Source organism: Ailuropoda melanoleuca, chromosome 13 (genome assembly GCF_002007445.2).
Source record: "Ailuropoda melanoleuca isolate Jingjing chromosome 13, ASM200744v2, whole genome shotgun sequence".
In the NCBI taxonomy this organism is placed as follows: Eukaryota; Metazoa; Chordata; class Mammalia; order Carnivora; family Ursidae; genus Ailuropoda; species Ailuropoda melanoleuca.
The window spans coordinates 33,505,840-33,532,395 of record NC_048230.1 but is presented as its reverse complement, the minus strand read 5'-3'; the positions used below and the strand labels follow the sequence as shown (position 1 = coordinate 33,532,395).

Below are 26,556 nucleotides of genomic sequence, written 5' to 3'. Positions count from 1 at the left end.
TTACATCGGAATCCGGGGATGTACTGTATGGTGATTAACATAATATAATAAAAAAATCATTAAAAAAATGACTCTTATTGGTACAGGAAGTGGATGAATGAGAAAGAATACAAAGTCCCAAACAGATTCATGCATATATGGAAAATCTGATTCTTGACAAGGGTAGCATTTCAAATAAATGGGGGAGGAATATCTCAGTCAATAAATGGTACCAATAACTGGCTATTTGGAAATAAAATATAAAAATTAAGGTAAGATCCCTGCATTAGCTTGCTACTGTTGCTCTAACAAATTATCGTAAATCTAGCAGCTTGAAACAATGCAAATTCATTATCTCACGTTCTATAGGTCAGAAGTCAGAAGAGGCCCAGCTGGTTCCTCTGCTCTGGTATCGCAAGGCCAAAATCATGGTATTGGCTAGCCTAGACTCTCATCTGGAGTCCCTGGGGGAATCTTTGTTTCTGAGCTCAATCAGGTTTGGGGTACAAATCAGTTCCTTGCAGCTGTAAGGGCTGATGTCCCCATTGCCTTGCTGGCGGTCAGCTGGGAGCCCCTCTCAGGCCCTGAAAGCCACCTTATATTGCTCCCTCCAATTTTAATCAGCACCGTGTATTGGATCCTTCTCATACTTAAACCTCTCCGACCCTCCCTTCTGTCACATCTCTGCCTCCAGCCAGAGAAAGTTCTCTGTCCTTAAGTGGTTATGGGTTTAGATTAGGCCTACTCCCTATTTTGAAATCAGTGATTAGTAACTTTATCTACATTGACAAAGAGAATATATTTTATAATCTTAGGGTAGGGAAGACCTTCCTGGGCAAACTTAGAAGCCATAAAGAAAAAAATGAAAAATAATGTTCTCAAAAGATAAAAATATTGAATATAAAGTTAAAGGAGAAGCAACTGAAAGCATTTGCAATGTATTTACCACACAAATAAGATACAGAATATGTAAGAAAATTAATTTCTATGGGTCAAATTAGAAAAACAAATTGATAGAACAAATTTAACAATGAATGGGATGAAGCAACTCACAGAAATGCAAATACTGGATTTCCACTTCTAGTAATGGACACTTACATAATTCTCTCCCAAGTCTGTGTCAAAGTATTAGGGAACTAACAAGGCAGGGAAGAATCATAGGACCAAGTTCCTGGAAATGATAGACATTATGAGAGCGTGTAAATCTGGCATTTGGGAACATTTTATGTAGTGGACTTTGCCAACTCTTGAGTGGTTGGTAAGAGACTGAGAAGCTGAACAGATCTTTTAACAGCCTCACAAAAAACGCCATGGAGACACAAGCTGCAGTCCAGGTCTCACTAAACGGGAGCGCCTTGTAAAATCCCATGCTTTGGGTGGACTTCACACTCTATGAGAAGGACTGAGTTGGAAATAGACCAGCACTCTCTAAAACTAGCTTCAAATCATCTCAATCCCTGAAAATGGATTCAGGTTATTCAGGATAGCAAGTGCCACTACCTGCCTACCTAGAAGCAAATATAAATTCTCTCTGGAGGAAATGATCATCATTCTAGGTAGGCCTCAAATTATTTCTATGAAGTTCTCTATAAAATATCTGGCATTCAATCAAAAATAGCCAGGCTCACAAGAAAGCAAGACAATATGGCCAAAAGCCAAGAGAAACAAAGACAATAAAATAAGATCCATGTGAATTCCACATAATGACGATCAGACTTCAACTTTAAAAGAGCTGAGATAAATTTGTTCAACAAGATAGGAAAAAAAGTTGTGAACTTCAGCACAGGACAGAAAACTAAAATGAAACTAAGTAGAAATTCTAACTCTGGAAAATACAACAACCAAAATTAAGAATGGGTTTAACAGCAGATTAAACACAATTAAGGAAAGGAACTAGATGCTGGATTTAAAAATATCCAGAATAAATACAGAACACAGGGAACAAAGTTAGAAGGTCTAACATACATATAATTATAGTCTCAAAAAGAGAAGAGAGTCAGACAGACATTAAAATAGAAAATCTGATACTATACCCACTAAAGAAAGTATATACATGATTAATTGAAAATCTTCCAACAAAGAAAATCCTAAGTCCTGATGGCTTCATCTACCATTTTAAGGATGAAATAATATCAGTATTAGACAAAGTCTTCCAGGAAACAGATAAAGAGAGGACACTCCAGTTTTTTTTTTACGAGGATAGCAAACCTTGATACCAAAATCTAGTAAGAACATTATAATAAAAGAAAAGTATAGGCTAATGTCACTCATAAACAAAGATGTAAAAATCCTAAACAAAATATTGGCAAACCAAAATCCAGCAAAAGATAAAAAGGGATAAGTCATCATGACCAAAAAGGGCTAATTCCAGAAACTCAAGGCTGATGATTCAATGTCAGAAAACTAACCTATGAAGGTCATTGCATTAGCAGAATGAAGGGCAAAATTCATATGACTATCTCAAAGGATGGAAAAAAAGGCATTTAAGAAACATCCATTCATAATTTAAAGGTGAAAAAAAATCTTTGTAAGAATAGAGAGAAACTTTCTTAATATGATAAAGGGAAACTACACAAAAGTCAACTTTATTTCTATGTACCAGGAACCAATGGTGAGAAAATAAAAATTTAAAAGTAATACCATTTCAAACAGCATCATAATATGTAAAATAAATAGGAGTAAATTTAACATAAGATGTGTAAGAGATCTTTACATAAAACAATAAAAAAATTAAAGAATGCTTAAATAAAGCAGAGTGATATACTATGTTCATGGACTGGAGAGACATTAGAAATTAACAAGTTGAGTGTAAAATTTATATAGAAGTGCAAAAGGCTATGAAGAACCTATCACCAAAAGGTAAGCTTCAGAATAGCAAGGATTTTTCTTTGCTCATTGATGTCTATCAAGGCCAATAAAGGACCTGATATATAGTAGGTGCTTAGGAAATACTTGTTGAATTGTCTTCAACAAGACAGCTAAACTCCTAAACATTTAAGAGTTTAGAAAGAAAGTTCACCCTGAGCTGTCATTTAGTTACTGTTGCACATTCTGATTTACCAATCTCATTTACCCTCCTCTGTTTACCAACTCAAGCAAAACCTCAAAATCTTCTGAGCCAAATGAAGCATTTGGAATCATTTGGTCTAGGTTTCCAATTTTTTCCCATTCTTTCTGCCTGGGCAGTCATTTGAGTAAAATCTTAAAGCAGAAGAGTAGAAGAACAAGATAAATTGCTGCTCTGGTTCTATAGTGGGGGGCCAGGGCTGATGTGCCACCTGTCAGATCCTTTCTGCCGCTGCTCAAAGATCCAAGCCTGATGTAAGCCTGACATAAGTCTGACGTCTGGGCCCTTTCTTCTCCACCACGCCTTGCTACCTATCTGAGATGGGAAGAGCCCCCCTCTCCCACATAAATCTTTCGTGGCTAATACAGTGCAAACCTTCCCTTACTTCTTAATTAAAATTAGAAAATCTCCTGTCAGAGGGCTTTCTACTCCTACTTCTTGCCTCTTCTCAATAAACTTGAGTGTAATTCACATACAAAACCAAAAATGGATCTTTAAATGATGTTTTCCTTTATCATAATGACAGAAGCTTCTAGAGGACAATACTTCCATGACAACTCTATACACTGAGCACTGAGGAGGTATTAGGTTGTCTGCTTCAAAATAGCTGTCAAATTTCATACAATTTTAATCACGCCAGTGATGCTCTATTCTTCACTAGTTCTAATTTCTCCATGTGATTCAAGAAATCATTTTTTGCATTTGAACATTTTATGACAATATTTTTTTTTCAACTGGAACTGTCCTCGAGTTCTGTAGAGAAATCCAAAAGGTTACCTTCATGTAAAGTATGTTCAAAGGGCCTTTCAAATTTCTGAATTTTCTTTTGTATAAAAATATCACCTTTCTTTCCTTATTTCTAGTTTAAACTGATATACATCTGAGGCCTCTAAAATACCTGTGCTCTGCCATTTGTTTGACAATAAACAATTTCAATCGCTTCCACCTTAAAATAGCCTCTTTCAACAGGAAGAAGATCTCTTCTGGTTGGACAAGAGCAGAAAAGGAATTGTAAGTAAATGTTAGCTCAGAATATGTGATAACTTTTCTGAGCGTGACAGGCACAGTAAGTAGTCATCAAACATTTCTCCCTGCCACCGTGCTGACTCACTCCCACCTTCTTTTACCATCTCTGTGTTTCTCTCTTCTTTGACTTCCTCCTTCCAGCTGTTCGCTCAATTCCATGAATTCAGTGCTTAGCAGCTGCCAGAAAAGTAAATCTTGACAGGACACTGCTCAGGGATGTATTCTCCTTTCTCTCTTTCTGGGAGACTGTATTCCACCCAGGTTAATGCTTGTGATCATTCCTCTTGCCCACCAGTTTAAAAAGGTGGCATAGAAGAAAACTTGGTTTTAAGCTTTTTATTTTTGGGTTTTAAGTGCCTCTATAATTTACTGATTTGAAGTAAATAATTTTTGGAATAAAAAAATAATTTAAAAAAAAAACCACTAAAATTCCGGCCAAAACTACCTTAAAAAAAAAAAAATCAAACCACAAGAAGTGAGAATGTATTATCACATTACTTACTTACAGGAGTACAGGATGAGACCTAGACCCAGGCAGACATAGCCAGGCTTTGAAGCCGGCAGCCCCAGGTCAGAGCCCTTTCTGTCTGTCAGTCTGTGCAGTCTCTTTGTAGCTCTCACCCCTGTCCCCATCGTCCCCCTGTGTTAGCTGCATGGACAAAGAACCACTTTGACAATGTAGAAAATGCTTTATGGAAAAACACCTGCAATGAGGCAGTGGGTGCTTTGCTGACACTTGGATTTGATATGTCAGCAAAGCACGGGATTAAAAACATGCCTCCTCTCTCCTCCCCCCAGCACCACCAGCCCAGTGAAGTTAAAAACAAAGGGAATCTCAAGAAAGCCATGATGAATGCAGAGCACATTAAAGAGCTGCTTTAAGTTCTCCTTTAACAACGGCGTGGTGATCATTGTGCACAGTTTGTAGTAGAGGTTTTGTGCACAAGTGTTGACTTGCTTTACCACTGAAATCTTCTAGAATTCTACTGGAACTGATTTATAAGGAAAATTTTGATGAGATGTGTATTTTAACGAAAATACTCATGTCCCTGACACTGTGCTTCAAGTGTTTTTCAGAAAACAGAGGCAAGTATTCAAATAAACTCTCATTGAGAATAAGACGTGGCCAAAATTAAATGTGGTTCTATCCCTCATAACAACACAAATTTTAGAAGGATGCATCATACCAGCTGTCTGGGAACAAATGTATTTTGTTGGCATGGGAAAAAAAGAATTAGTCTGAATTTTGTAAATAAACTGTGGTTATTAAAATTACTCGAAACAAGCCAGAATAATAACCATTAAACATGAAAAGTCAATAAAAGTCTTTGAATTTTATTTCTGTTGCAATTATTATTCCTGTTTTCATAATGTGCTTTGGGATAGAACATCGTTTTGAGCTGTTAGTACTTTTAAATAGATTTCACTGCAGACGAGTTAGCCAACAGCAGCTGAGACTGTGAAGTCTTAAAATCCATTATGGAAAACAGAAATTAAAGGCTTGGAAATCTGCAAAAGACCAATTCTTCCTCTTAACAATCGTCACGATCATTGCGTAATTGATTTTCTGTCTACATAGCATCTTCCTCCGTAGGGCTGCCTGTGACTCTATGGATTTGTTAGTTACTCTTGATGACTGAGGTGGTTTAAAGACAAGCACCGCTACCCAATGAAAGCTTTAAATATATTGATGTTGCTTCTCCTAATATCCATGTTGCTCCCCCACAGATCACTGGGCTTTGTGGGAGGCAAATACAGTCTTTGGGAATACAAATGATGATCGTTGTAAAGGTGGACCAGGCAGAAGAAGCAAAGGCTCTGCCAGAGATGCGTAACATGACCCCAAAGCCACGGATACTAAAGGGATCCAGTTTTATTCTTAAACCCGGGAACCTGGGAAGGAAGCTGCAGAATGCCAAGTTTATCTGTAGAGAAAATAAAGGACTTGGCTGGTATCCCTTCTGCTTTGTCCTTCTGAGGGTGTCTTGTGGAAGAGATTTGCAATGAAAATCTGCCCTGATTTAGAGAGGAGCAGAAAAGTGGGATGCGTGGCATTTGCGACACCATGGATGAACCCAGAGGACAGTGGCTGAGAGAAAGAATGCAGAGAACTCAGACGCTCTCACCCTCTGTGGATTTTTATTTTTTTTTTTTANGGCTCGATCCCATAACGCCGGGATCACGCCCTGAGCCGAAGGCAGACGCTTAACCGCTGTGCCACCCAGGCGCCCCCCTCTGTGGATTTTTAAAAAAGACAGAAAAAAAGCGAACTCATGGAAACAGAGTGGAATGCTGGCTGCCAGGGGCCGGAAGGTGGGGGGATGTGGAGATGTTGGGTAAAGGGTAAAGACTTGCGGTTGTTGAGATAGTTCTGGGACCTGGCGTACAGCACAGTGACTATCGTTAATAAGACTGTGCTGTCTCCTTGAAATTTGCCAAGAGAGGAGATCGTAAGCATTCTCACCACACACACACACCACAGTAAGAAGGTGAGGTGATGGAAGTGTTAATTAACTTAATTGTGGCAATCATTTCACAATGTGTATCATATCATCACATTGTTTTATGTTTGTTTTAAATATATACAAATTTTTTTGTCAATTATACCTCAATAAATGTGGGGAAAATTACTGAGAAAAAAAGAGGAAAGGTGGGCTGTGTGGATAAGGTGTTGGCATTCTGCTTTCTCTTGGTTTTCCCCAACCTACAAACCCTTCTGAGAGCCCCAGATAAGCCATGAGATAAGCCGTGAGAACGCTCAATGATCCCACTCACCCCAGATGAAAATTATACAAGCATGTAATATTTATTCTAACAAAAGCCTAGACAAGAATATGTTCAGAAAGAGTCTACTTAGCCTATGCTTAGGGGGTGCAATATAAAGGATCTGGAGGTCAGTACCCAAGTTCGGTGGCTTTTGGAACTCTTCATTCTCAGACTCCTTGCAGGAGACCATGCTGCTAATCCCCCCTCCCTCCTTCCTGTCTTCCTTCCACAAATTCACCAGGTGCCACATGGGCCCAGCAGTGGGCTGAACGCTGAGACAGAAAGATGAACAGGACACAGTCCCAGCTCAGGGGCCCACCCTCAAAGAGCAAACATCTACTAAGGGAGTTTGATGGGAAAACCTTTAACAGTTTCACAGAAAGTGGTAAAAGAGCACAGATGAAAGAGGGACGTGGAGTGGGCAGGAGAGTTTTGAGGATGCGACTGAGGGCAGCAAGGGCTTTACTGAGCGATTCAGTGTGACAACAGGCACTGGTTGGTGCCTTGAGATGACACAGGGCCAGTACCCTCAAGGAGCTTAAAGTCTAGTGGGGAACACTCTTTGGTTTTCACGACATTAAATTCTCCTGGCTCTGCTCTTCTCTCCTTGGCCAATCATTCCTTTAAAACCTTCTTTGTATCCTCCCCTACTTTTTCTTGTCCATGCCTCTGCCCGTGGGCCTCTCGTCTCTTGCCCCTCAGTCCCATCCACGTCCTGTGGGCTTTGCTAGATCCCCCCTTCAAGAGGATCCAGACGTGTGTGCATTCCTTCTTGAGTTCTAGTTCAGATTTTCAGTGACATGTCTCCACCAAATGAATGTCCTGCTGCTAGCCTCTCAGACTCAACCTCTTGTGGACAATACACTATTCATCAGCCTATCAACTCAAAGAGAGCTATTATTCTTTTCTTTTGCCCTCTAAATCTTTGTGTTCTGTGAATTTCAAGTGAGTCTTCACATCTACTCCTTTCTACTCCCTTTGACAAGATCGAGTTCGAGCCCTCATGATCTCTTACGACTCGTGATGTGAATTTTAGTGCTATACCCTCTGAATTCTCTCTTTTCATCCCTTGTTCATCTCATCCTCTGCTGCCAGATTAATCTTTCTAAAGTGTAAATGTAATCATAGAACACTACCCAGTTGAAGGGCAAAAATCCTCAATGGCCGACAACTGCTTTCTGGGCAATGACTGATTTCCTCAGCGCTGCATCCAAGATTACCCACCAACGCTCCTAACACATAGTGCAGTGCTTGGTCAAGAACAGGTAATAACACCGGTTTGGTCTTTTTTTTTGAATGGATGAAATGAAACCGGCCAACTCTCTGGCTTTATTCTCCTCTTTCTGATGCTACCCTTTAACCAAGATATTAGTCACTAGTCCCTGAACCTTCTGAGCCCATTCTGCTTCACGTCTTCCCTCATTCTGTTCCAAATGTCTTTCCTTCCTGCTAATGCCTAGCTCACTCGTCCCTTTGAACTTTACGGACAACAATAATGATGCACATTTCATCTGCATTATGTTTGATACCTTTTGAAGTATTTCTCATACATTATCTTCTTTTGATGTTCACATCAATCCTGTGGACAGTATTATTACAACATTTTATGAACCTGGTATCCAGAAAGGTTAAGTGACTTGCCCAAGAGCACATGACCAGTAGTGACAAAGATCGACCTAGAACCAGTAGTGCTTCTTTGCTGGATCATACTAGTCCTTGGAGACTCTCCTTTTTCTTCTCCCAGTGTCTTGGTAGGGCTCTCTGGGACAACCTTTGTTCCTTTCTCAAACACACACAATTACCTGTGACTGTCTTGTTCACTAGATTCTCTCCTAAATTAACTAATGTGGCTAGACCTTAAATATATAGTGAGCCGCTACAAAGCCATGGTGCACCTGGGTGGCTCAGTCGGTTAAGCATCTGTCCTGGGATTGAGCCCCACATCTAGCTCTCTGCTCAGCGGGGAGCCTGCTTCTCCCTCTCCCTCTGCCTGCCACTCCCCCTGCTTGTGCTCTCTCTCTCTCTCTGTGTCAAATAAATAAATAAATAAAATCTTTTAAAAAAATGTGTTAAGTGTGACTGATTATATATATTACATTATTTAGTTTTTGCACTTTTTAATAATTTTCTAACTTTTTGAGTATAGTTGACACACAATGTTCCATTGGTTTCAGGTGTACAAGATAGTGATTTGGCAAATTTATACATTATGCTGTGCTCACCACAAGTGCAGCTACCATCTGTTATCATACAACACTATTATAGTACATTTACTATATTCCTTATGCTGGGCTTTTTATCCCCATGACTTATTCATTCTGTAACTGGAAGCCTGGATCTTCCACCCCCTCTGCACCTACTTTGCCCATTCCCCCACGCCCCTCCCCTACGGTAACCATCAGTTTGTTCTCTGATTCTGCGTTTTGTTTGTTTGGTCATTTGTTCTTCTTTTTTTTTTTTTTTTAGAATCCACATCAGTGGAATCATATGGTATTTGTCTTTCTTAAGTCTGACTTACTTCACTTAGCATAATACCCTTTAGATTCATCCATGTTGCTGCAAATGGCATGAGCTCATCTCTTTTTATGGCTGTGTAATAGTCCACGGTGTGTATACACACACACACATATATATATTTATTCCATTGTATATATCCCACTTATATATATTTCACATATATTCCAATTTCTCTCCCCCTTTTTCATACACTCTCTCCCTCACATATTTACGCCACATTTTCCTTATCCATTCTTCTACTGATGGACACTTAGGTTGCTCCCGTATCTTGGCCATTGTAAATAATGCTTCAATAAACAAAGGGGCATTTATCTTTTTGAATTAGTATTTTTGTTTTCTTTAGGGTAAATATCCGGAAGTAGAATTATGCATCATATGGTAATTGAACCTCCACACTGCTCTCCAGTGTCTACACCAGTTTGCATTCCCACCAATAGCTCACGAGGGTTCCTTTTTCTCCACATTTTTGCCACATTTGTTGTTTCTTTTCTTTTTGCTTCTAGCCATTCTGACAGGTGTGAGGTGATATCTCATTGTGGTTTGATTTGCATTCCCTGATGATGAGTGATGCTGAGCATCTTTTCATGTGTCTGATGGCCATCTGGATGTCTTCTTGAAAAAAACGTCTATTCAGGTCCTTCTGCCCATTTCTTAATCAGATGGCTTGGGTTATTTTGGGGTTGAGTCGTATAAGTTCTTTATATATTTTGGATGTTAGCCATTACAGAATATGTCATTTGCAAATAGCTTTTCCCATTCAGTAGGTTGCCTTCATTTCTATATTTTAAGGCAATTTATGAGTTACTCGTGTCGGAGTAGTCCCCTACATGCCGGGCACACCAGCTACGACTAGGAGCTAAACTAGCTGGCTGCCCCAAAATGCTAGCCAGAAAACCAGACAGGCTCTCCAGGGGCAGCCCCAGGCAACAAGATGAGATAGGCGCCCAGGTGCTCCATGAGAAGCTGGCAGAAGCACGCTTCCCTGCCTGGCTGCTCAGCAAGGACCTGGTTCCCTTGAAGGCCACAGGCTCCTGAAACCATGACCTGCCTGCAAGTTCCAAGCTCTTCCAGGGGAGGTGGCCCCTCCCCTTCTACCAGCTAAAGATCTTTCCGTTCCTTCCCCTGGGGGAAGATGGACAGCAGTACCAATATGTGTGTTCTTTCTACATCTTGTGATTCTGAGTCTCTATGCCAGTTAGAAGAAAAAGAACCTCCTTTAAATTCCATGCCTGCAGTCCCTTTTACACAGATGTTCTCTGCTCCACTCGACTGTAAACTCCTTGAGGACAAGAACTGTGACTTAATTCATCCTTGTGTCTTCTCAGGACCTAGCACTGTCTGGCACAATATGCCTATCGAAAGAATGAAATGTTCCGCAAAAAAAGTATGACCCTGTGAGTGAAATGCGCAGCATTACACTTTATTTATTGGATCTCGAAGGTATTATTTTTTCTCACTAACATATTTAAAATAATCTTCTGAGAAACAGAGTCACCAATGTAATCAAAGCTACTCACACTTTCAAAACTTAAGATACACTCAGTTCAAAGGAGGGGTTTTAACCTGTGTACGTTATAATCTGACATTGTTTGGTGCTCTGTGATAAATATGTGCTTTGTATGATGTTAAAAATACCAAGTAAAATGTTAGACTATTTATTTTCTTTCCTCTCTTTTCTGTAACTTATCAGACCAAATTATCTTGACCAGGGCTAGCAAATTACTTAGTCTCATTGCAAACAATGAAATCATGGTTGCTCCCATGAATGAGATGTAGTTTTACACATATCTAACCTAAGGGATACGTGGCATTTATCCATTTTACAGAGTGCTCAATGTAACAGAAACTAGCTTCCTGGGAGTGAGCCACCTGCCAAGCGCACAGGTAGGAGCAGTCCTACCCCGGGCCCACCACTATCATGTTAGGGAGTCACTTCCTTTTCCGATGACTTTGTTTCCTTGCACCATGAGGAAGGTTGCTCAGAGCTCTGATCCCCTGCTCTTGCTGCACTTATGGGATTCTTGCTCGATCTAATCTAGAATTCAAAATTATTAGCTCCTGGTAGTGGAGAATAATAACGATGATTTTTAAATTACTTTGTTATTTGTGGATTATAGGAAACGTGCTTCTATAGGGCCGACTAAGAAAATTAGTATTTTTCTCATTTTATTTGTGTTATCTTGAAGGTGCATCACAGCAAATTAACCCTTTGCAACTATGGGTGAACAAGCCTTCTTTGGTGATGCCGTTGACGTAGGCCCCCCGGGGTGAGGGGAGAGGTGATGGTGCACAGGCAAGGGGTGGACAGCGAGAATACCACCCAACAAGGCCTGATGAGAAGCAGCTTTTTGTTTTTAATTAAAAACATAACTTTTAAAATGCCTCATTCATTTTTTGTTTTTATAGACTCAAAACACAGGAATTTTTCTTAAATGAAAAACAGAAACAGTTTAAACTTTTTTTTTTTTTTTTTAAAGCAGGCAAGTTAAAAAAGGAAGGCCAGGAAATTGTCCTTTGTAATTCTGCCAGTCTCAATTTTGATTCTTTGTGCAACAAGTATCAGGATAATAATATTTGGTCAAAAAGAAAGAGAAGAAAGTTCCAAGAAGCTGTTTTGATTATTTGATAGGCTGATGTCAGGCTGGCTACTGGTCCTGCAGTTGCTTTGACAGATGCAAAACAGAAAACCCTATGCAACAATTTCGACATTTGAAATCTCCTAAGTAAGCTCATCTATAAGGAGTCCCTACAAAACATCCACGGCGATACTTGTAATTAGTTTTGACTATTTCCATTAGTGTCACAAGCTGAAAGGGGGCCACGGTTCAAATTTAGATAAAACCAAAGTTAAACTAAGTGAAAGATAGAGGAATAGGATTTATTATGTGCCCATTATTTGCTCTTCAGTTTTGCTGAAACAACTGGCATCGAATCCTAGCCACACCCTAGGATCTTGTGGAAAGAATTCAACATTTTATGGTTGCAACGATTACGAAATAGTCAGTTTTACCCATGGGTATTTCCTGACCTTTCTTTGGTAAACTGTAGCCCTAGCAGAAGATATCAGGAATTAGTATAAGAAATAGTCTAAAAAGCCATTGTCACTACTAAGATGAAAGCAACTTTGATGATCAAAAAGAAGTCAATAAAAAAAAAAGACAGAACATGGCCCCTGAATCCTTCCCTATTGTTCATTTGGGATTTCTTAATTTCCCTACTCTCAATATATTATGGAGTTTCTGTGTGAAGTTTTGCCACGAATTAGAGTGATGTCAACAAAGTTTTACCTTAAGTCATATTTTATCACAAAGTGGAAGAGCCCCAGGAGGGAGCACCGCTTCCTGCTGTTAGGCAGCTGGTCTTCTCCTAGTTACCAGCATCTTAGACAGAGGGCGAGCTCAGCTGCCCTTCTGCGGGGAGCAGGCCTATGCCGGCCTCTGCTGAGCACCCTGCTGCCATCTGAGGAGCCATCGTCACCTGCAGCCAGATCTGCTCGGCTTTGGTTTCCTTTGCTCTTTGCTGCACTCTGCCCATGGAGGGGTAGCGGCATTTGTACTGTACGGCAGGTGCCTGCCACTGTACGTTTCTGCTGGGCAGCCTTTTTACGAACTAGAAATGTTGTCATGAAAAGAGGAAGGATTCCAAACTGATACATCTGGGTTCGAATCCACCTCTACTATTCGCTAGCTGTGTGAGCTTGGACGAGTTACTCAACCTCTCTGGGTTTTAGTGTGCCCTCCGTGAAACGGGGGTGATAGTCCTGGCCCTATGTGGTTATTATCATGACAAAGAACTACCACGTGTAATGGTCTCAGGCAGTGTCTGTCACCTTCGGGCCTTTGGTCAAGTGGAGTTATTATTAAGCGCTTCATCCTAGTATCATCTTACTTTGTGATCCTGTTATTGACTGTACATTAGACCCTACGCAATTCATATATATACATGTATGTGCACAGATGCGCGTGTGTGTTAAGACATGCCTATCGTGTAAGACACGATATAGACATAGATACACGGCACGTACTTTACACAGGAAATAGACCAGAGAGTACAAAGGAATTATAGGAGATGTTCACGTTTGCCATTGTGTGCAATCCCCTACCTCGGATCCTGTTTGTAAACATCTACAAAGATGAAAAGAGTTTCCCTCTTAGCCTTACTTCAGAGTCTACTCTTCCCACGAGGTCATAATTATCTAACTAATGTTTTCACAAGACAACTGAAGTGTGAGAATCTGTCAATACCTATGGTTCTTTCTGTGCACAGAGGCTGGGGGCACTTAGGAGAATGTTAGCAATCTTCTACGCAATGGCTGGGGACAATGCGTTTATCAAAGATTTCAGCAAGACTCATGATCTCTATTGATAACGTTGTTGACTTTTTAGTTTAAACTGTCAAAGTTACCACAAAGAATAATTCACTATAACCAGAAGAACTGGATGAAAATAATCCTGTCATTTGAAAATAAAACAGGTCATTAGCTACTGTCATAGCCAGATTATTCTGGTTATATTAGATTTATTTCAACAACATAATGGAAAGAGGGCGGAAATTCAAGTTCAAAAGAAACCCTGATTTCCGTGAGTACGAGAGTGTCCGTGCATAAGAGTGTGATGACGTGGCAGACACTGCCGGCTGCGGACTCAACATCCCTGTCCCCCGTTCCCGGTCCAGGCTATCCTTCCTCTCCCAGACCCTCACCAGCAGGTGGATCGCCATCCGTCCAGGCTAGCTTGGGTCCCCTGAGTTCTCTTGCCAGGGATTGGACAGGCCCGGCTGAGCACGTGACCAGTTCTGGCCAATGAGATGGGAAGGGAGGCATGCAGGGGAGCGGTGGTTCTGGGAAGGGCAGTCTGGACACCGCCGGGTCTGCACCGGACGCCTGAGCTGCTGTAGCCGTCTTGGGTGGTGTGAGGATGAAGCCACGGCAGGAGGTAGAGCCACGGGAATGGCAGAGAAGCAGAGCCAGGCCCCGAGGCTCTGGGCCCAGAGCCTACCCTACCTGCGGACTCCCGGTTATGTGAGGTACTCAGTCCCTAAGCCATCTACGCCGGCTAGGGGTGGGGTGTTCTGTTACTTGCAGCCAACGCCTCCCAGGGGAAACAGCAATGGCAGAAGCTGCTTGGCCGGAGAAAGGAAACAAGCCAACCAGCCAAGCGGCGGCGGGGACAGGACCTACCTGTTCCTGTGACTCGAGTTCCTTGTGCTGTAGTTTCTTCTCTGCGCATCGCACCTGGTTAGCGCGGTTTTCCAGTTCATCTTGTAAAGCCTGGAACGGTGTAAGATAAACACATACACATTAAAAATTTGCCTCCTCGAAAAGAAGTTTTACCACCTAAACTGGCATTAAAAAGGGCTTGGCTTGAGCCATGACTGCTGTTTCCCAGACTGCTGTTTGTTTCAGGCAAACAAAACCAGACTCTTAAGGTCACGCCCAGGTGTTTTCTGCTTTAGGAATAACTAGTATAACAAATTCCAAACAGAAGACAGACACATTAGCAGGTGTCAGTTCCGTTTATAAAAATGTCTCTGATATTCCCAGCACAGAGCCACAAGCCTGCAATCAAGCATAAAGCTGTCGCTAATGAAAGTAGCTCCCTCGGTCCACCTGCGAGGTACGCTGGACTCTGAGGAGTGTCGTGACAGCCTAGGAATTGCGATGTCACACCAACATGACAGGTTTCCAAATTATACTAATAGTAACCTTAAAGGAATTTCTTTATTAAGTCACGAAGGATGGCGTGGAATTAGAGGATCCCGTAAGAAGCATATGGAGAGTAACTCTTTCAGTTGCCAAGTGGCTGCTGGAAATAGAATTCAGGTAAATATGGGGAATTTAGGAACCGTGACATCAATAATCATCGTTGCCTCTGTTACTATTTTAAGTAAAGAGGTGAATTCGAAAAGAAACAATGCATTCAAACAATCTGACATAATTATGGATATGATAGACAGAAAGTTACAGCAAGAAGGATACACAGCATGGTAACGGCAAAGGTGCCAAATAAATTCTCAAAATTAAATTCATTCAGTCAAGATAACGGACTTCTGCTATGCGTCAAGAACTGTGATAGGCACTCTAGATAGAAGAGTGAAAGAAACCAGAGAACAAAAAATTCCCTGTTCTCATGAAGCTTCTGTTACATTCGGGGGTAGACAATAAGTAAGTGTAATATTTTATTACGGTAAGTGTAGAAGAGAAATAAAGCAGGGAAGGAGGGTATTCTGGAGTGGCGTTGGGGAAGGTACTGCAATCTTGAGCAGATGACCCAAGAAGACTTGAGCAAAGACCAGAAGGAGGAGAGAGAGCAAGTCACAGACATCTGCAGGCAGAACCTTCCAAGCAGGGAACACTGTATGAGCAAAGGCCCTGAGGTCAGTGCGGAGAGTGGGCGAAGGGGGAGCCACAATATCGGGGACATCATAGGTGCCAAGCCACATCAGGTCACGCAAAGCCTTAGAGGGCAAAGAACATTAGATTTTATTCAGAGGTAGAAGGAAAGCTACTGGAGAGTGTGGGCAAATGTTGCTTTGGTTGCTGTGAGGAATAGATGGAAAAGGGATAGGGGCAGAAGCAGGGAGGCAGGGTAGAGGCCACTGAAACATACTGGGGAAGGATGATGGGGAACTGGACCAGGGTGGTGGGTGGCAGCAGGCGGGGGTTTGAAGATAGACAGCCCCAAGGGGTGGATGCAGACCAGGGAAATAAAAAGACCCCCAGATTTTGGCTTGAGCAGGTAGAAGGCGGCAGTCGGGGAAGGTGAGGGAGGGGTTGGGGTAGAATATCTGTTCAGCTTGGGATGCAGTATGTTAAGTCTGGAATGCCCATTACACATCCAAGCAATGATACGGGGAACAGCTAGATATGGGTCTGAAGTTCAGACAGAAACGTCTCAGTCCGTGTCCAGTCTGTTCAAGGCAATGCCAGTCTGTTCTACACACAGATACACACAGTGGTTCTTCACCTCTTTGGGGTTCTAGATCCAGCCAGCCAGCATCTGATGAATGCTAAGTGGTCCCTCCCCACATGGAAAAACTGTTTATATTCAGTCTTTGGTTTCAGGGAGTCCACAGATTGCCTGAAGACCATCCATGGATGAACCCCAGGCCAAGAACCTCTAATTTAAAAAGTAAAAGGGTTTGAGGATGAGGTGAAAAGCTTTAGGGGCTCTTTGATATTATGCTTCATTATAAAATCCCCAATTCAACCAAGTCTGCCCACGAGCTTGCAGGTACCCGTTTACAATTCTGTTATTGTGGTCTGTGAATGCAACGGTTCTGTGTTTGTTGATCAAGTCGCAGTTTCTTCTTTCCTTTTGGGAGCTCCCAATAAAGGGGGCCGTATCCGCCTCTCTGACGGCATCATTGGGGAGAGGAAGGATTACTGTAGTGGGAAGAATGTGTGCATGTTTCTTTGTTCCCAGTCTTTCCTGCTCTCCCATCCACCCTCATCCTGCTGTCAGAGTGATCTTCTTAAACCGAAATCTAATTATGTCAGTCCCCCACTGAAATGCTTACACGATACTCCAGCGTCCCTGAGTTACAGCTCAAACGCCCGAGCGGGGCTTGCAGGGGCCTCTGCTCTCTGGCCAGGCTGAGCCCCACGAAGCCTTGGCGGCCTGCTGCTGCGTGGCCAGGCTCAGGGCCGCTGGCAGGGACTGTGCGGGGTGTATTTTTACCGCTCGCTGCGATCCTGGGCAGGAGGTGTTGCCTCCTCGGGCGTCTGCGAGTGCGCAGTTGAGGCTCGGCGAGGCCTCGTAGCCTGCTCGGGGCCCCGTGGCCGGTACTCAGGCACTGGGCTGGCGTTTTATTTATTTATTTATTTTATTTTATTTTTAAAGATTTTATTTATTTGACAGAGAGACAGCCTGTTAGAGAGGGAGCACAGCAGTGGGAGTGAGAGAGGAAGAAGCAGGCTCCTAGCAGAGGAGCCTGATGTGGGGCTCGATCCCAGAACGCCGGGATCACACCCTGAGCCGAAGACAGACGCTTAACGACTGCGCTACCCAGGCGCCCCGGGGCTGGCGTTTTAAAATGCTAACTTCGCATTCTGTACATTTTGCTACTCACGCTGCCTCTTTCTCCCTCTGTACCTATTTTTCTCTTTTCTTTGCCTGGAAGCTGCCCCACCTGCTCTGCTTGATGGTGTCAATCCTGAGAGCTAAGAATGGACTCCTCTGGGCTTTTATCCGTCCAGTGCTTCAGAGAATCTGTGTCCGTGTCTGTGCAGGACTGAGAGCAGCAGAAACTCAGGGCTCTCTCCCCCTCAGGTCTGCAAGCCTAGAGCCTGGCCAACCTGACGCCTGGCACACACTTGACACTGAATTCATGTTTGTGGAAGGAGCTAATAAATATTTGAATGATACTCCCTGAGGAAATGTACTCAATCACCAGGGCTTGCAAACGTCCTAAATACAGCACATTAAACTAAAGGTTATTATGTTTCTCAAAGCACATAATATACAACTATACCTTCCAAATATCCATATCTAGACACATCTTATGTATGTATATACATATGACATTACTGTTACTTGTAATATATTGTCTGGTTTCTGCCACAATAAAAAATAAAACACTTCCTTTATTTTTTTTTAGTTTTTATTTTTATTCTTTTAAAAAATTTATTTATTTATTTGAGAGAGAGAGAGAGAGAACGTGTTCATGTGCCGGGGGGGGGGGCAGAGGAAGAAGGAGAGAGAAAATCTTCAAGCAGACTCCTTGCTGAGCGTGTAGCCCAACACAGGGATCACTCCCATGACCCTGAGATCATGACCTGAGCCGAAACCAAGAGTCTGACGCTCAACCGACTGGGCCACCCAGGCGCCCCTAGTTTTTATTTTTATTTCACAGAAGAAAATAAAGGAGATGTGCACCTCTCTTGTCTTAAACAAAACATTGCTCTCTGTCTCCTGCCTCGTCTCCCTCCTCCTCCAGCAGCAGAACCCGGGAGCAGCCACACACAGTGGCCCCTGTCCTCCTCTCCACCCTCTTGGCAACCCATCGCACCTGCCAGCTGTCCCCACCACACTCCTAAGTGTGTTTTCATCATGGTCACTCATTACCTCCCAAATTCTGAAGCCAGAAGCCCATTTTCTTGCTCATTCCATGGCAGTATTCGGCCCTGTTCATGCCCCAATGTTTTTTTCCCTTGAATTCTGAGGAACTAATTCTGCAGAGTGAAGCCAGGGCTCAAGTAAGGAGGCTGCCGCAAAAGTGCTGGCCAGACATGACAGGAGGGCTTGAAGGGGGGCTGGGGTGGGTGTGGCAGAATCATGAACGGGGCGTCAAGGGAAGGAGGGACTCAGAGATACCACAAGGCTTTGACACTGAACGACCACAGAATAGGATGCCATGAACTACTGAAGGGACAAGAAGCCAGAGCAGTGGGGGCAGGCTGATTTTTGACCAGTTGAGTTTAAGGTGCTGGTGGGACTTCCCAGGGCACCAGTCACACCAGGAGGGGGTTCTGAGCAGTGGAGAGGGGTCTCAGACTAGGTGCAAATAGGATACTTCCTTGGGAAGTAAGTCGAAAGAGAAGAGGTTCAAGTACCTGACTCTTGGCTGACAGCCCCACGGATGAGCAGGCAGAGGGGGAAGAGGCCAAGGGGGCTGGTGAGACCTTGAGGGTCAGGGGGCAGCTGAGAGTTTAGCCTTACGGGACTCTAGCAGAAAGCGTTTCTAACAGGACAGGTCACAGAATTACATCTGATCCTTTCTCCACACTCCATATAGCGAAAAGACTAAGTCAACCATATTTTATCAATATTATCAAACTAGCAGTGAAATTACATTTGCTTTTGAAAAAGGTACCACTTTTCAAATTTGCTCGTAGTTTAAAGATGTAAGACATGACCTTTTTAAGGTTAATCAGAGAAAGCAGTGTGTCTAGAAATTACTTTTATTATCTTTTAAAAAATCAGTTTAAAAAATTGGAAAGTAACCAAATAATATACCACTTTCAAAAAAGTTAAGATGTACTTAGATGAAAGGAAAATGACAGTTTATATTGGCAGCTGTTCCTGGTCTCATATTCTAAGGAATTATTAGGCCGTCAGAGTTTCAACCTCAGAATCTGACATAAGGACAGTGTGAAAGTGAGCACAATTACTCAATCAGTACAAGCAGGAACATTCTTTCGAGTTGTGGCTTCTTTATTCAAAAGCCTTCAGATCTGACATTTGACATACACACACACAAATCGCGACTTTTGGTTTATTCCTGAGAAAAGCCCATGATCATGAAAGAACAGAATGTCCAACATTGGGTCACAAATATTAAACGAAATCCAACTTGCACAGTTAAATTGTTTATTCTGCAAAATTATCCCTCATCTCTCGGCTCTGCTGTGTTAACTTGCATCATTACTGAAAAGGCAGTTCTCTTCTCCCAATTAAACCTGCCTTTAAATGCCATGTAAGTCAGCTTGCTGTAGGAAGCAACAGTGTGCCGACTTTCAGAGTGCTTTGTGGTGGTCGGGAAGAAAGAATGACACTTTCCAGAAGAAAAATGTAAATGACATAACAAGCTTTGCAAGAACAATGAGGGTATACCACACTCTCTAAAAGGGAGCACGTTATAAGATAATTTGTTTGTTTAAAATATGAAAATAGGGGCGCCTGGGTGGCACAGCGGTTAAGCGTCTGCCTTCGGCTCAGGGCGTGATCCCGGCGTTATGGGATCGAGCCCCACATCGGGCTCCTCTGCTGGAAGCCTGCTTCTTCCTCTCCCACTCCCCCTGCTTGTGTTCCCTCTCTCGCTGGCTGTCTCTATCTCTGTCAAATAAATAAATAAAATCTTTAATAAAATAAAATAAAATATGAAAATAATTAGGGCAAATTAAAGTCTGAAAGATTATACGTGTCAATGGACTTCGCAGGGTGAGGGGAAGGGCTGGTGGCTAATGTGATGCCCGTTACATGGCACCTGTGTCAGTACTAGAGCTTTGCTGTTGGTTTGGGGGAAAGAAAAGAGTACTAGAGTTGATATTATTTTCATAAAATTTATAAACACGATTCAAAGCAAACCACTCAACTTGTAAAATCATGCATTAAGGAATTATTTGTAGTCTTATTAAAAAACCAAAGTTTCTCTAGCCGTTCTGAATCAAACAAACATGAAATGATGGCAGATATGTGCCTTTTAATAATGAATAAATGAAACAAAAGAGTTCATTTCAATTATAAAGTGGTTAAAAAGTTATTTAATGAAGGAAAAAGTCATTGGAAGGGAGAAACACTGTGCTATAGTGAAAAAAAAAGGAATGGGGCATCTGGCTGACTCAGAAGAGCGTGTGACTCTTGATCTTGGGGTCATGAGTTTCAGCCCCACACTGGGTGGAGAGATTGCTTAGATGGATGGATGGATGGATAGATAGATAGATAGATAGATAGATAGATAGATATAGATGTCAGAATGTTCCCAGTATACAAGGCGTATGATAGGGGCTTTCAGACTTAGTCTTTTAGTGTGACCAGAAGTCTTTCTAGAGATCTGACCTTGCCCTTAGCCAACCTCTCCGCCAGCTCCACAGATGGAGGTGGGAGTGGGCATCCATTCTGGCCCATGAGAGCTATGACCTTATGATCCTTTTTCAGTAGGCTGTCTGGGAAGCAAATTTGTCCTCAGCTCATCACCCAGAATATCTGGGCTCCAGGTTCTCACCAGAGACCATCTCAAACTCTCTACTTCCCCATCTTTACCAAAACCTCCATTGTGAGAAATTTGGAAAACTACTTTCTAATCAACACAGAATCAACAGGAAAAAGCTACCCTCTCCTGAGTCACTTCCAGAAACACGATCAGCAGAGTGCTCCATTTTCTTATGCAGACTGTAGGAGTATGACTTCCTGCTTTTTAAGAGTTTTCAAACCAGTTCTCACTGACTTGAAATTTAATGCATTTTACGCTTATATTCTGCCTCATTCTGTGCTGCCAAGTTTTGGCAAAATGCCTGTGTCTGACCTTTTCACAAATTATCATGAGGCCTACAGGCACATTTTTCTGAGCCTGCCGTACACTGAGGGGCAAAGGGCAAATGGACCCTTTCCTTGGTTCTCTCCCATAGACCCTGTTCCCACATGTTCTCTGGAGAGTGGGGATCTTGACTAGAATAGAGTTCTTTTATTTGAAGAAACTGGATTAAAGCATATGTAGACCAAAAAAATCATGGATTAAGTTTTGCCTTGTATAAATACAAAATTGGGGTCCTCAAAGTCATTGATTTTGTAGACTTTGGGTTAGGTCTGTGGTCATGAAACAAGGAAGCAGACACGCCTCTGCTGGGTGAAATGAAGGAGGGGCCTCGTTAACAGCAAGCTCTGCACAGCCAAGGAGTTTAATAAGCAAAAAAGCAGAGTATTTGTACCAAAGATGCTGCCCAAAAAAAGTCTGCCTGGCAAACTGTTGAAAACTGATGGGCAGGTGGGGGCTCTGCACACTACTCTCCCTACTTCTGTGTATGTTTGAAAATTTCCATAATAAAAATCTAAAAACATTTTTAAGCTTTTCCTACTTAAAACACATGAAGTCACCATATCCGTCCTTTCATGAGGTTTGAATTTACTATCTTACTTCAGAGAAGACAAGATTCATTCATCATTCAATGGGTAGAAGAGATATAGAAGGACTTCCCCCAGTGTATTCTGAACATAAAGTTAAGGAAGCAAGGAGTGATGTTCATATTTTGACCCAAGGAAAAGATAACTGGAAAGGAAAGGCTTATTTATATTTTTATGAAGATATAATTTACAGACAGTAAAATTCCAGGTTTATTTTTTTTTAACGGAAGTGGTCTGTTTTCTATTTAAAATGGTAAGATGATTTAAAAGTTTGTATCATAAAATATCTATTCAGATTATAAAATCTTGATATAAACCATCATTCCCTGACTGGTTTATCCATCGGCCAGAAATGACACCTGATCTGTGACTAGAGGGAAGAGACACTACATATGAAGGGGAAATAGGCATGACTCTCATTTAAACTTTAATTGCCTTTTTAATAATGCCCACATTTTTTAAAGTAGCATTACTTCAATTCAGTTCACGAATGGTGCTGACAATATTTCTGACGAGTCAGTTTTCTTCGGCATGTCAATGGACACAGAAACAGCAGATGATTTTCTTTCTACTATTGCTAACTGAAAGCTAAGGGAAAATGAAAGAAAAGCAACAAAATCGCACTATTTTTATGTCAGATTTATAGACTTTTTTTTTTTTAAGCACATCTTGAACAACTGGGATACAGCAGGAAGACCAAGCCTGTCCCCCAGATGAGGAGATCTAAATCTCAGGGGAGGGAAGATGACACAATGGCAGAGTGACATTTTTCCTGGGTGGTCTCACAGGCTATTTACAGAGGCCACTATAGCTCCTGTCTGATTTTATTTTTTTTAATAGGCTAAATCTAACAAAAGTAACAAGTCTTCAACTGAAATGTCAGTCAAGATTTCTTTTCAAAGTGATTTCTTCATTTAGACCTAGCCAGGATGAATAACGAACCATAAGAAAGTTTGACTAGTGATTTTACAGTGACGGAGAACGGGCTCATGCTACAGATCTAAAGAAAACCAGAACCCCGGTCACTGCAGAGGCCACTAATGTATTCAAAACACAACACTGTATATATATGTTTTATGGCTTACATTCAGGTTTTTAATTTTTTTTTTTCACAGTCCAAGCAAGCAATTTTTTCTTCTTTTTTTAACCCTCATCATTCAGTCTCTGGTGCTACTGGTATGAAGAAAAGGAGATCTTTGGGGGTGTTAACCCCATACATATGTTACTCTTCACATCAGGCAAGATTCCTTTCAGGTGGAAAGTTTTTAGTCTTTGTTGCAACAAACCACATGTATGAGCAACTGCACTTGGACGTGAGCCTCTGCTATAGTACGCAGTAGGCTACTGATGCAACATGAAAGGCAAAGTATCGTGGCCAGGATGAAAAATAAGAGTAGCGTTTTCACCCAAGAAGAAGCAAGCTGTTACTTATTCTCTCTTCTCTCGCGCGTGCAGGCACCTATTTTCAGGCTTTTAAAACTCCTGAAGACCTCTCTTTAAAGGTCCTAAAAATGCACTTTTAAAAATATTGGTGTTTCCTGGCCTTAACACAGGTTCTAGGAACAGAAATCATGTTACTCCAAGACTGTGACCTCAGGAAGCTGGCATCTCCTGATGCATCTCATCCCTTCCCTAGTCACGCAAAGACCCTCCTGACCTGACACACGTCTCCGCTTCAAGTAGCCAGTACGTTCCTAGGCAGGAAATCCAAGCACAGCTTCTTATCTCGGGTAGCAGACATCGAGGATCAAGTTCAAGAACCGCAGCTAGGATGTTCCGGGATCACGGAGGAGGGCGACTGAGTGAAAAGTGGTGACGTCTTGCAGACACCCCTCTTCTGCGCAAGCCCGGGGAGGAGGGAGCACCCACAAGTCATTCGTTTCAATTTCGACCTTCTTACGACGACTAATCGTTCACACGTGGGATCCCTTGAGCCTGCGGCATTCATTCCAACAAACTGTAACTTTGTCCTCTGTTAAAACTGAAGAAGGGACGTGCCAGCTACGCGAGAAGGTATTTAAAGGAATGGCTACGGGGGTCCCTGTGGAGGTGGCTGGGTGCCGTCATCAGAGCAGAATTAAAATACATGGGAAGGAAGAGAGAAAACAAGTTTCCGTGCGACACAGATTCACTGGTAATATGATGCCAATGACGACCCTGGGTGCACGGTGCCGAGAGAGAGAGAAACATCATGAAGGAAGCAGTTGGGGGCAAGTAAGATCCTGAGTTGAGTGTTAGAGTTGGAGCAAGCACCATGACACCAGTGTCCCCTGTCCTGCGGGCAGGGCCCCCCCCTTCCCCAGCTCCAGCAAGGGCCTCCCTGCTGAGGGCCCTAAAGCTCATCTCCACACACTCACGGGTCCTCTGGTGTGGCGTCTCCCACTGTCATCTCAGACGTGTCAAGTCCAAGACCAAACTCATGGTGTTCCTCCTCCACCAGCTTCCCTCCCCGCTGTCCTGCCCATCAGTGACACGGCCCTCTTTCCACCGCCACGTGGGTTTAAACTCACAGCCCTCGGCGGGCTGTCCCTCTTTCAATTCTGTCCCGGTTAGTTGCCTGAGTTCCTTCAGTTTCTATGTGAAGCCACTCTGACTTCAGCCTTCATTTTTGCACACCGGGATTCCACATTTTCCCGGCTATGACCCCCTGCAACCCCCTGGAAGACGAATTTTTCTCAAAGACTATCTTTTTATGCCATTCTCCATCTCCAAAACCATAAATGCCTGACCATCTCTTAACCCTGTCAAGGTTAACATTCTTCTACCTAGTTCCAGATCGGCCCGTAGTCTTGCTTACTGTACTCAGCATACTAGCTCAAAGCCAACACGTTAGCTCCCACAGGTCGGGCGCCGCGCTAACACGGTAGCTCCTACCAGGCTAGGAGCCTTAAATACTCCACTTCTTTCCACAGTAACTCTCTGAGAAGCCTCCCTTGGGAGGGAGGCAGCTAAGGCTGAGACAGATTGCCCGAGCTTCCCAGCTAGAAAGTCATAGACAGAGGAAAGGGCCCCAGGTCAGCTGGATCCGGGAGGAGGGAATGGTGCTGCCGGAGACCCGCCTCTTCTTCCTCTCCACCTCTGCTTGCTGCTACCAAGAGGATCCCCCTTCTGCGCTGCCCTGTGGGCCTCTGCTCCTTTCTTCAGCTTATCTAGAATGCCTCCTACTATCTATGCTGATGCTACTTTCCTTCAAAAGCCTTCAGTGACTCCAAATGATCTGGGTTTGGTCTTAAGATATTTAGTCTTAAACTTCATGAATCAAAAAAAGCAGGAGGAAAAAGAAGTTTCTGTGTCACAGATTCATTAGTAATAACGATGCCAGTGGTTAGCCTATCAGAGTATGGTGTCAAAAAAGAAGGACATTACACCATATTCTCGGTTAAATTACATGCCCTCAAAAAGACATGTTGAAGTCCTAACTCTTAGAACCTCAAAACATGACCTTATTTGGAAATGGGGTCTTTGAAGATGGAATTAGTTAAGCAGAAGTCATACTGGATTAGAGTAGGCCTTTAATCCAGCGTGACTGCTCTTCTTACATGAAGAGAAATGTGGGAAGAGGTTAGCCATGTGACACTGGAGGCGGAGACTGGCCAGTGATGCATCTACAAGCCAAGGACACCAGAGACTGCTGGGAAACACCAGAAGGGAAAGCAGCAAGGGAGGGTTCTTCCCTGGAGACCTCAGCATGGCCCTGCCGACACCTTGATTTCAGGTGTTTCGTCTCTAGAACTGTGAGATGATAACTTTCTGTTGTTTTAAGCCACTTAATTTTTGATACTTTGTGATGGCAGCCCAGAGAACTCATATACACACCAAGGAACTTCCTTTGTCTTACACATTTTTTCTATGAAACACTGTATCACGTGAGCAGGCCCGCGCGCACACACAGACACCCGCAAGCGTACACACACGCATGCATGCACATTCCTTTTCGTACTACCTACTTCTAGACCTCATTTTGTTCATGTAAGGACCGACAGCATTCTCATTGTGCAACAATCTGGAAACTTGGAGATTTTTCTCCAAAGTTGGCTTCTGAAAAGTATTAAAATTATATGTATCCATTTGCATTTCTATCATTTCGTGTCCAGGCTCATATCAGGTTATAAAGGCAGTCATTCTAGTAAAACACTGGTGCACTGCTAGACCATGAAAGAGAAGATGCCCAAGACGTGGAACCAGAGACCTTTAGGTGAGCCTGTGTCCAGCACTCCCACATTCACAGAGGGGATGGAAATTGTAGATAAAGTATTTTTCCTTTTTTCCTCCCTCCCTCTCTCCCTCCCTCCCTCCCTTCCTTCCCCTTCCTTCCTTCCCTCCCTCCTTTCCTTCCTTCCTTCCCCTAAGATACTGTGATATCTGGAGCCAATATTTACGAAGAAAGAAGTTTAAAACTTTCCGTTTAAACCACTTAGAATGAGAGGATTTACAAAGATCCTGTTTAATGTTCAGCGGACACATTGTCAAAAACATTTATCATGCAACCTTTTGAAGTTTCTTCCACTCCCTTTTAGTTATGAAAGCTTGGATTGCAGTTAGTTATCAACAACAAAGCATACACGTGATAGTGTTTTTATAGTCAGTCTTTCAGTCTGATTTCTGAACTACTAAGCAAAATTAAATTCTCCTGATCAGAAA

General features: G+C 42.6%; 1 protein-coding gene across 7 annotated transcripts in view; it reads right to left on the bottom strand.

The window, feature by feature from the left end:
• CEP112 (centrosomal protein 112) overlaps nt 1–26,556 on the bottom strand; it is a 402,227-nt gene that overhangs the window by 28,874 nt on the left and 346,797 nt on the right. For all 7 annotated transcript variants that reach the window (XM_034641416.1, XM_034641414.1, XM_034641415.1 and 4 more), the window contains one exon: nt 14,535–14,624. In XM_034641416.1, coding sequence (XP_034497307.1) covers nt 14,535–14,624 — 90 coding nt within the window. The remainder of the gene's footprint in view (nt 1–14,534; nt 14,625–26,556) is intronic.